The following is a 12,242-nucleotide window of genomic DNA, read 5'->3' on the forward strand; positions in this document are numbered from 1 at the left end:
ACTGTATCAAAAAGTGATTGTATCTCAAAGTTAACCTCGGATTCGGTTTTCTCGTGCCAAAAAACCCCCCAATACATATTTTTGAGTGTTTAAGTCTACATTAAGTATGACTTTTGGACGAAAATTGGACTCTTTTTCATAGGTATCACTCCAGGCATGACAATTTTTTCCATCGACCAAAATCGCTCAAAATCTAATGATTTCTATTCCTCGGGACCCCCAATCATCCTGTACAGTCAGATTTTAAATAACTTTTCTGGGGGTTGAGATAATCGATGGATAAATTTTGCGTACGGCGGACAACGTACGACGTACGACGTGAAACAGACCCACACCAACCATGCTCAAAACGGCCTGATTCGGGTTTTTGAGGTTTCGTAAATTTTGACCCATTGCAATACTTTCCCCTTTCACACTAGGTGTGTGCGGAAAAGAAAAATGATGTATTTTCAAGGAACCAAGGACTTGATCACATTTACCGATATTTTTGAACACATACATGTATTTTGACCAAAGCGAATATTTTACCTTCCACGGTTGATAAACTTAGTGACAGGGTCACATTTTCCCTCGGTGATATACCAAAATATGTGTTAAAGCATTTCATTTTCATCGCCATTTCTGTTTTTTTTTCACTCGAGTTGGTTTTTTTTTAAGCAAAAAAAGTTTCGAAAATATTATTATTTGGAGCATAAATCACAAATAGATTCAAGTACACGTCGAAAGCACACTTTAAAGCGGCACGATGTCAATGAGTCTCATAAACTTTATCATAAATAGAGGTGAAACGCGGAGAGAAAGAAAGTGAACAAAAAGTATACCCACACGTTTTTTTGCTCATTTCGCTTAACGATGTGTTGTTAACAGCGATTTTAGGTGATTTTTTACTTACTTAAGTTAGTAAAATTGTACACTCGCTGTATGAGGGAAGATGGAGAGCGAGTGTAAGTGTATCGATTTTGTGTTCGGCAACACTTTGGTATATAGGCCATAGATTATTGCATTATAGTCATAGGATATTAACAAAAACTAGTTCAAATTGGCGAATGGTATCAAATAGATGTAAAACCATCGATATAAACGGAATGAAATGAGAAAATTGTGGAAGATACAGATGTTTAGACTTTAGAGTGGAAATATGGTTGATGGTAAAATGCCGTGGATAACGAAGTCCGGATATTCGATTGTGGCATATCAAATGAGCCCAAGTTTTGTCTGAGCTTTGTTTCTAAATGGCGTTTATTATCATTGGAATTAATTACACCAATGTTTTGAAATGGGTATACACACATTTAGCAAGGTATGCTATTGAAAGTTAGTTTGTGGAGAAATATTGAAGTTCTATTGTATTTATCATTGCTGAAACTATTTCAATCGCATATTGAAATCTTATATACACACATCACATCAATAGTGATTTCCATGAAATGTTAATGATAAATCCATTTCGGCATATATATATATACACGGCATATGTATGTATATTTCTCAATGATGTAAAAGAGGATTGAACAATACAGCCAACGGCCTCCGTATGTTTATTTACATATTAAAATGTTTATTTGAATAACACCAAGCGAGAGCAAAATCACGAGAATCTCCACGAAATTCATCAAGTATTATATGAATTGTTTAATAAACTTATCAAGTAACAGCTTATGCCAAGTTTGGTTTATCGACTCTTGCAACAAATGTTCAATTGTACAGGGTGGGCCAGTGAAACTGATATTTTTATTTATGCTTAAACGGGCCCACAAACGCAAACGTCGTAAAAACGATTTACACGCGGTACGCACCATTTCGATGGGAATATCGTTCCAAATTTTGAAGATTTTGTTTTTGAATGAATCCAATGTTGTGATTTTTTTAATCTTCGGATCATTTAGCTTCGATTGAATGTAGCCTCACACAAAATAATCCAATGGAATTAGGTCTGGAGACCATGGGGGCCACTCATCTTTATCAATAAAATAAGTTACATTTTCTCTTAACCATTGTTGCACTTGGTTTGCTCGATGGGCCGGTGCGCCAACTTGCTGAAACACCCATGGTTCATCACCAAACACAGTTTAGGCATGTGGCAACAAGCTATTGCGCAATATTTCTTCTTCATACACAGCTGCGTTAATTTTAACGCCTTTTTCAACGAAAACAAGGGGAAATTTGTGGCCGGTCGAAACGGCGCCCCAAACCAAGACACTCGACACATATTGAAATCGTTCAACGACTAACTCATCTTTAGGAATGTCCTCAATTGTCGCTGCATAAAAACGATCATTTTGCGCATTGAGACTTGGCTGCAAAAGGAACAACTTCTCGTCTGAAAAAACAATATTTGAGGTTGCGTGCCGGCGTACAAGATCTTTGCATTTTCACTTTCTGTCTTGCTTATTTTTGATTGTCAGACTATGTTTTCGGGATTTTTTTAATGGTTTCACTCCCAAATCTTCTTTTAACACTCATCGCATTGAAGTGCGACTGATATTGTGCTCACCAGCCAAGATTCTAGCGCTTCTTTTGATGTTCCAACGAACTTTTTCTCGACTGTTCGACGTTCCTTATGATACAAGTTGTATCGTTTTATAGTGCGCTGAATAAATTTCAAGTTGATATTATCGATCTGAAGCTTCCGAAAAATATCAACTTGTCGCAAACCTTTTTTGTGCAAATTCAAAACGAGTAAACAAGAACTGCGCAATAATGTGCATCATCACAGTGCATAGCCAAAGCATGAATAAACATAACGGTAAAAAAAAGAGTGATTGGAAAGTATTGTAGTTGTGGGCTACGTAGTTACGAAAAAAAATATCAGTTTCACTGGCCCACCCTGTATATTACGGCAACCGTAAGTGGTTTATAAATATCGATTGAAACTAATTTGGCATCGCACAACTACTAACTAAATATTATTGCATTCGAATACATTTGGTTTGATTACATCACACCACATTACAATCCATTTGTGAATTTATTTTCAAAATAATTAAATACGTACGCAAATCACATAGCCGATAATAAAATGAATTATTGTCACTCTTGGCATTTTACACATGGAAAAAGATCCGATTTGATCAAATCTGAATGGTTCGTGCATCAACCCAAACAAAACATGAACCGATAAAATGGCTCTTATCATTCAAATGTTATGACAATGCACACAAACGATTAAAAAAATTATGCACAGTATACCCATATCGCTTGTCAATTTTCTTATTTAAGTGTTTTATTGTGGTAAAAAAAATGTTCAATTACCTGTCATATCGGTAAATATTTCACACAAGTGTTACACCCAACGCTCGAATTGCCATTGATTTTATATTACACGTGCGCAGGCCGCAATATAAAATTGTTGACACGACATTTGTGAGATCATTCAAACTGAACCAATTACTTGCCTATCAAATAAACGACGACATAGCGCCACTAAGCTACTAAACTTTTCAATTTCCGCAACAAGTCCATGTCATTAGAACTTAGTTGAAGGGAATAAAGACATTTTAATTGTTATTATTCGAATATGTCACGATTTGTGATAAAACTTGACATTTCTATTATATTTGAAATATCTAAGAGACTACAAATTACTTATAAATATTTTTTTTGGTTTCGTTACAAATTCACTTATAGGCTCATTTGTCGCAGCTATTAACTCTGATGATATTTATATGGGAACCTGTATAAAATAAACGAAATAAACAGTTAATTGTTCGTAAAAAAAAAGAAATTGAGTGTTCGTTTTTTGATAGTTGGCGGTGTATCAAGTTTCAAAAAAGGACTCTTACCAAGTCTTTCGTCATCTTGGTGGACTGCGGTCGTTTGTACTTGTTGTTGAGGCAGTTTTTGTTGTTGTTCAATCTCATCGTTCCATGGTTGAATTGACGCTTTTCCAAATATCACAAATATTAAATTACCCAAGAAAAAGAATGCTGCCGCAATAAAAAAGATGCTTTTCCATTCGCTCATTTTTACCTAAAGATGAAAGGCAATGAGAAAAAAGAACCATAAATGCCATAAATGTCCATGAAATGGCAAATGCCGACGACTACATTTTTTGACGATAAATTTATTAAAAAAACAGATCAGATTTATCTCTTATTTCTTTTCGTTCTATTATAATGCTACCACGTACATCGATATCATTGTCGTCGGTGAGGATATATCCAACTGCAAGTGGACCCAAAATGCTCATAATATTTGCCAAAGTATTTGTCAATCCCATTAAACCGCCGGCAAAATTTGGCGATAAATCCATGTGATTACAAATATATCCACAATACGTGAAACCATTCATTCCGATGGCAATAGTTAGCATGACAATGGCATGTGTTGGATCTTTTAAAAAGGGTAAAATGATAAGCGACAATGCTGGAATCCAATGTCCGAGTGAATTAAATAATTTGCGACCATTTGTAATTCCAATGTGTCCATGATTGATGAGATAATCGGATAATGGACAAACCGCTAAGCTAACGAGCCACATCGCCAAATATGGTAGAGCAGATAATAGTGAATTCTGTATTTGAAGCAAAGAGAAGAAAAAAAAATCAATATATTTAACTAATCAATCACGAATGAAATTGATTTTAAACAAAAAATATTATACCGTTTTTATGTCGAATTTGAAAATTTGCACCAAATATGATGGCGTTTCGGTTAACAAGGACCAAAATCCCCAACATTGAGTCGCATGAACAATAATGAGTGCAATGACTGGTACCGATCGTAATATGCTTGACCATGGTGTTTTTAATTGACAATGACTGGAGCCGGGCATTGATTCAATGAATTTCTTTTCATCGATGGAAATTCGTGTGCATTCAGCCGGCGAACTTGAACCAAAAAACACCCAAAATACTGTCCAAATAAGTGTACCACCGCCGCTAAAGTAGAATATGCTCGGCCATCCCATTGTTGACGATGCAAATAAACCGCTTACAGCGAGCATTACAACACTACCCGCTTGGGTGCCTGAATATGTAATTGTTGTGAGAGTGCCACGTTCCATTGGATGCACCCACTTGGAAAGTAATGTATGCACGCATGGATAGTAAGCACCTTGAAATAGACCTTGAAGTGCACGCGAGAGTAACATCATTTTCCAATCGATTGATGCCATCCAAGGTGTCAATACGGTCAAAACGGCGCACACAATTGATGCAATGGTTAACAATAGTTTTCCACCAAAGCGTTTTGCAAGCTCAGAGAGAGGTATTTGTGCCAGAAGATAGCCCCAGAAAAAGCTACTCAATATCAGCCCTTGTTGTTTTTTGTCCCAGTTATATGTCTATGTTTAATCAATAAATTATCTCTATTATTATTATTATTAAGAGATGATTATGTAAAATGCATCTGAGCTATTTTCATTCAATTTCTCAAAGGCTTATGCAAATACTACTATAGCTGGATTTACACAAACAAAAAAACACTCACATTCGGTGATGATTTATCTACCATTGCAACAATTCCAACTGATATATTAACACGCAATGCATATGACATGAAAAGTCCACTGAACAATAATAATATCTGCAAATGTCGAATGCCAAAACCAGCTAAAAAATTGTTGTTTCAACATGTACTTAATTTTATTCCCTTTGTTAAATGAAAAAAAAATGATGGAAAAAGGTTAGCTTACGTGGCCGCAGTGAATCGCTTTTTGATGCATTCTCCGTGTCAACGCCATTCTTCTTCACAATACCATTCTCGTCCATGCAATCCGTATATCTTCCAGTAACACCGTTAAACAACTCTTTATCCTGCATTATGGATGATTCCACTCACGTTTTCTTATACAAATTTAAGTTCTTCACAACTTTCTCTATCTCTCTTTCATGCACAATGCTTTTCAACTGATTTATAACAACAACAAAAATCAAGTCTGTGGGCGCTTCTTTTCATTTAAACACAATTTTACACTAAACAAAATTTATGATTGTAATCTTAAGCACTTAAACACGGAAAACCGATGAAAACAACACCAATATGATCTGGACTTTACACAAAACGTCGAAAAGTAGTATGCAGTTCAATTAAAATAATTATGGCGCAATTAAATTCCCACCGCAAAATATATAAACAAAAAACAAACGATTTATGCTCAAATTTGGAAAAATATAACGAGATTCGAACTCGTGACGATTTTAATGCATTTTTGCTCACTCTCCTTCTGTCTCTAATCTGAGTCACGAGTAAAAAAACACAATTGCCGGTATTCACTCATGAACAACACACTGCCACCAAGTCAACACTTCACCAGTCGTACGAAATAGAATTATTCCCATTTGGCAATTATAATCTGTGCAAAATATACAACAACAACAACAAAAAATTAAAATTAATATATTGAATGATATGAGATGAAATATGTTGACTATGTAAAAAATGAAGAAAAAAAACATGTTTTACCAGACCGAGTACAAATATGTAGTTTGAACTGGTCAGTAAGTGATTCCATTTTTGGAAAATCAAAAGTAGCAACACGCTTCACCACCTGATTCGAATTCAGCATTCGATTCAATTAAGCAATCGACGAAAATAAAGTGACAACAAAAATCTAAGCAAAAAAATTGTGTTTTTACGGTATGCAATAAGTAAAATGGTTAATTATCACCTTTTTGAATTCTTGACGGTGTTGAAACAACAAAGAATCCGATTGTTGTTACTTGTCAATAGAGTGAAAATATGGAACAACGGATTGAACACGCTTATGACCTTATCCGCTTATCATCACATCCAAATTGACGGTCAATTTTGTTATGATGTTCATGTATATATCGCAGCAAACCGATTTGAAAGAAAAAATCGCAAATCTATAAATCGTGCTTAAATTTATCTTTTTAGTATCCAAAATTCATGTAGCAGCAGTAATATTCACTTTGTTCCATGATTTACTTAAAACAATTGTGTATATATGCTATGATTGACCACACTGCTTTTATTTAAAATTAATTAAATCCATGAAACTTAATTTTAATTCATGGTTGGGTTCGTGAAATTTTATACAAAAAAAATAATAATAAACGAACAAATAACAAAAAATAAATAAATACTTTTATGAATTTGCTCCAGCTCGTGACTGAATGAAATTTATTATATATGGCGGGAGAGCATCAAATAAACGCCATACCGCGTTGCAATGTAGAAATATAGTAGAAAAAAATTCCAGTCGGCTCAGCGCTATATCTCCAAATAAAGCGCGATTTGCTATAACGCACACGGCATTCGTAGTTTGAATGTGCTTATATATGCTCATTCTCAATTCAATCATAATTATTGATGAATCAAATTTGCAGAGAAAGAGAGAGAGAGATAAAAATGACAGTATTGTATAAAGAATAATTAAATTCTTTACTATACAATCTAATCAAGATATATGGTGTTTAAAACAAAAGCCATAAATAATACTGATTTTTTTGAAAGGCAACGAGACAGAGAGGGAAAGAGAGGGAGAAAGAAAGAAAACACTAGAGAAACGGTGATAAGAAAACAGCATGTCCTATGGGGTGTCTATAATAAACAAACCAAGTTGATTTGAGCTGAGTGTATTTCAATCAAAAGAATGTATAGTAATAAAAATAGTAAATTACAGAAATAATAGAAATTCATCGTCTCGTCGTAAGAAAACAGTTTAGAAATCTCCCATGTTCGCCTTGTGGGTCATTCTATCCGGGTGTACTGTTTAAAAACAGACAGAAAAAAGAATGCAAAATGAATGAAGCGACAGAAAAAATCCAAAGTGTAACTCCTTATCTCCTGCAATGCGCATTAGCCGATTAATGAGCCAACAGAGTCAACAGCAAAAATCGAAACTAAAATTACAAACAAGAATGACGCAGAAATGAAAAACGTGTTGAGATGGTCATACGGTGGCGGCAAGAGCAAAAAACTCATTACCACTTCTTGTGCCATCTCATTTCCTGAATATACACTACTGTTCGTGTGACTTTTTGGTACACACACGGGTCAAATGAACAGTAGAGTAAATTCAGGAAGATGGCGCAAAAAGCGGTAATGAGTTTTTTGCTCTAGCCACCACCGCATGGAGAAGTTAATCAATAACAAGAAAAGCAACAACAACAACATCCGAAACAAAAACTTAAAAGACTGAGAGTTTTATCATTTTATTTTCTTTTTTAAAAACCGCAACATTGATTATTTCGTGTTCGCAAAATTGAACACACGTCGTACGCTTCGCTTCTTTTTATTTCGTTTCGTTGAAAAGTGGCGCACTGTATTCTTTTTTTTCTTTTGCTTTTCGCTGCTTCTATTAGCTAGTGACTTATCAATAAACGTCGTGCAATTATTCTACAAGTTTTATAGTGCAAGTTCACGTCTATAAGATTACATAAGAAAACTTTCCAGTAAGCGGGTTTTCGTCGTTGCCATTTTTTCATTTATCACAATTCCGTCTGAAACATAGAAATACTTAAACAGACAAAAAACGAGTTTTATTTTTCGAAAATAGATTGTATGTACGAAAAATTATCGAATGTATTCAATATTTATTGATATTTGATATAGACTATCTTTCAGTGTTTATCAACATTCGCAAATTGTGTCCCACTTTGAAATTGACCGAGTGATGAAACACAATTGAATTAAAAATAATCGACAAATGAATAATCTTAAAAATTCATAAACATGCTGACCTCAGATAATTTGAATAGAAATCGAATTTCTGTCAAATCAGGTTCAATATAACTGTGTCATTTCTAATCATCAAAATAATCGATTTAATCTAATTGACGATATCGGAAAACGGCCACTCAATTCCAAATTTGAACAAACAATTTTGTTCTTGTTATCATTGCACACACTAATGATTCATTGCGATGCCAAAACATCTTAACATTGTCATTTAAATCAATTATACCCACAAATTCCATCGTTAGCTAACAGATGACAATTTCTCCAACAGTTATCTTCCCACGCACAAACATGAACATTTTAAGATAATGTCGCCGAATAATTTTATTCATTTCGATGGACTCTATTGTTGACCGCAAATCAACAAAAATTGCATGGTGCACACTATTAAATGTAATTAAAATTGAGCATTCTTCACCAGTTTAAAATCGTGTTATTTTGCTTTTTGTTTTGGCGGCGTTTCTCTTACTCATATACTTGCCAATCATAAAATCAAAGATTACATTAAAAAAATTTTAATCGTGTTTGGGATTTCCAACGAAATTTATCAGATAATTTGAATTATTATATTTATCAGTTAATAATAATACAATATCTTTTAAAAATAAATTTATAACCTTTACAAAATGTGAAATTGAATTGTCCCAACCACAAAGCTGAATAATATTCGGTAAAAAAATCACCTTGAATACAACTGTAAAAAACCTTAAAAAATACGTTTGACGTTATGCACTTTTCAATCACGAACACTTTGTTTATTTGCTGCTGCTACTTCGTTGTCTTCTTCTTCTTCGTTTTTTTAAAAGTTATAAATCGAATTTGTTGTTTACACTGCGTGGATCGAGTATACACTAATTTCAAAATCGAACTGAAAATGCTATTGTATGTTTTTTTTTTCTCGAACGACTGTTACGGCTGCAATAATGTTGATACTGTTTGGTGCAATTCAATGCGTTTGTTCCATGCACTGGATTTTTCTGTATTGGTAATCGAACCGTTTTTTTGTAACTTTCTTTTGAATAGAAAACAAATGCAACCAAAATCAATTTTCACGCAACACAACGATTCACATTCACTAAATTGAATGCATTTTTAGTTTCTTTAACCTTCTTTCATTAGTTCGTCTATTCCTTTTGCCATATAGCAACGACGCTCCAAGAGTAATTTCGCGTTTTGAACATTGTTATACATTTGCTTGTTTTGTTTATGATAAATAACAGCATGGGGTAATTGCAACAAATTGCCGGCATCGCAAATAAAAGCTATATAAAAGCCGCAATACATTCAGCAAAGCGGAATATTCACTCACTTGGTTGAATAAGTGCATTCTAGTTCAATGCCAATGTGATTTGTCGTCATTGAACGCGTAAATGTTGAACTGTAAACAGACACAGTTCATATATTGCCGAAGAAAATAAACGAAATCGAATTCTGTACAGACGAAAAAGAGAGAGAGTAGATAATTGCAGGAGGGAAAGAGAGACAAAAGAAAGAAATAGGTGCACAGCAATTTCACCAGCAATAGTATATCTGAGTCAGAAATCGAAGTCGAGACGTGCGGGTGGAAGTCGATGGTGTGTGTTTTTAAAAAAAAACATTAAGTAAACATGCATAACATCTCTTTCTCTTTCTATTTAGATCAAGTGAGAAGAAAAAACAACAACGTTTATTATACCGATTTTCTAAATCATTACCGTCACGGTAATACCGTGCATTATTTGCGTTATATATTTCTTTTATCTCAATGTGTTCACTTTCTGTGTACGTCTATTAATTTCGTCTATGGTGCTCTTGCTCATTTTTTTATCAGCATCACAGAACAAGTACACATATAAAAAAGCAGATGTTCAACATAGCACAAGAAAATCATTTTGATAAAAAAGACGGTACGCGCGCTTACTCGCATCATAACTAAACGATACAATGTAGTGCAGTGCATCGTATGGTACATGAGCGTTTTATTTTTACAAGAAAAAAATCACACGCTATTTATTCAATCTATGCAAACAGTCACGTGGAAAACATGAGAAAAAATAAAAAATAAATACAAAGTTTGTGAAACGCGGGTACACATACAAAATTAAGCAGCAAACGATAACGAAACAAGAGAAAGAAGGAATGAGAAAAATGTACATGTAATAACTGAAAGAGCACGCAATTCTACATTTTGAAACATCTAAATATAATCAATTTGCGATCAAAAGCATCCGTTTAATAATTGAGAAAATACGGTAAATATCGTGTTGATTTTTTTCGCGTTTTACACAATTCAGTTATACATTTTCTTCGAACATTTTTGAAAGACGAAGAAATGAAACAATTAGCTCAGAGCATGCCCGTATTTGCACACCGTTGATCTGTCTATTTTTTGTTTGTCATATTCAATTCGTTCGATTTGATTTTGCTTTTGAAGCCAATCATCCGGAATATTTTCACACAAACATGACGCCAAACTCTAATAATGACGCACATTTAACGTACATAGTTGCTTTAGTCAAAAAATCATCTCATAATAGTTAAATAAAAAAAAAACTAAAACAACATGAAAATTGACGATGAGAAACGGATAAAATTTCGAACAGTTCGAAATTTGGCACAGTTTGATTTGATTGGTTCTCTGGAACGATCTAAATGTTATCACATGTGATGCTGTAAATTGAAATGAAAAAATTGAACATGGCATACACGCTCATCATTTTTTTCAATAATAAATTATTCTGAAATTCGGAAGACCAAAGATGTCTTCGTTTCCAAAATTCCAGAAATCTAGAAAATCAACAACTCTATTTGTTTTGCTAATTTTGTTAGGTTCATAAACATTGTATATTGCATATTTCGATATAAAATTGAACGCTCTAGAATAAAAACAACTTATTGTTTACTCGCATATCAAAACGCGACTCAAAACGGTTGCATATCAAAGCGAGACAATATTTCGTTACCAAAGGAATAAAGAACATTGACTTTTTATTGTACAAAATGTGTAAGTTTCATTTTGTGCTGATAACTAGCTACTGTTCTGCCTTGTTTTAGTAACAGAATTTTGTTTCGCTTTGATATGCGACGTAGTTTAACGGTATAAATATTTCACACTTCCGAAGGCTCGGTATAGAACACACAAAAAGTGAAAAAAAACTTCTTATTCTCAAATTTCATAAACAATCAAATGGATTGTATCAGCAATTTTTATTGCGCAGTTGTGTGTCAATAGAACGTTGTTTGTAAACACAATGCCATGCATTGAGAAATAACATGTAAGGGTGAGTTAGATAGCATTGAACAACGATTTGGGTGACAGAAATAGCTAATTTTTACAATCAGTCGCACCAGATGATATAGGCCATTTAGTTGTGCATAAAAATTGAGAAAAGAAATCAGACTTTTTTTTTTCACTTTTTATGCTCTATACCGACTCTCCGAGAGTTTCATATAAACTCGCCTTGCAATAGCCAAATGAGGCCTATTGATTCAATCACGATTGATATTCGCTTACTATTCAATAGGCATCACATAGCAAGTTTATATGAAACTCTCGGAGACTCGGTATAGAGCACTCAAACAGTGAAAAAAGTCCAGATCGTGATTTAGATGATATG

The 12,242-nt window shown here is 33.9% G+C and overlaps 2 protein-coding genes across 7 annotated transcripts in view; one reads left to right on the forward strand and one right to left on the reverse strand.

Moving 5' to 3' along the window:
• LOC116345972 overlaps window positions 1-12,242 on the forward strand; it is an 80,584-nt gene that overhangs the window by 23,673 nt on the left and 44,669 nt on the right. The window lies entirely within an intron of this gene.
• On the reverse strand, window positions 3,503-9,600 carry LOC116345981 (putative inorganic phosphate cotransporter). 6 transcript variants are annotated; one of them, XM_031775863.1, is made up of 8 exons: window positions 6,611-6,981; window positions 6,406-6,553; window positions 5,636-6,295; window positions 5,431-5,552; window positions 4,604-5,284; window positions 4,130-4,513; window positions 3,783-3,969; window positions 3,503-3,673 (listed from the first exon to the last, which is right to left on the reverse strand). In XM_031775863.1, exons 3-8 carry the CDS (start codon window positions 5,760-5,762, stop codon window positions 3,630-3,632), a joined length of 1,545 nt encoding a protein of 514 aa, XP_031631723.1. In that variant the 5' UTR covers window positions 5,763-6,295; window positions 6,406-6,553; window positions 6,611-6,981; the 3' UTR covers window positions 3,503-3,629. The 6 variants fall into 6 exon arrangements, with proteins under 6 accessions (XP_031631723.1, XP_031631713.1, XP_031631731.1 ...); XM_031775853.1 differs by lacking the exons at window positions 6,406-6,553; window positions 6,611-6,981 and adding an exon at window positions 9,330-9,600; XM_031775871.1 differs by lacking the exons at window positions 6,406-6,553; window positions 6,611-6,981 and adding an exon at window positions 9,264-9,600.

This window comes from Contarinia nasturtii, unplaced genomic scaffold, assembly GCF_009176525.2.
Source record: "Contarinia nasturtii isolate CC-2019 unplaced genomic scaffold, AAFC_CNas_1.1 Cnas_scaffold_129, whole genome shotgun sequence".
Classification (NCBI taxonomy): Eukaryota; Metazoa; Arthropoda; class Insecta; order Diptera; family Cecidomyiidae; genus Contarinia; species Contarinia nasturtii.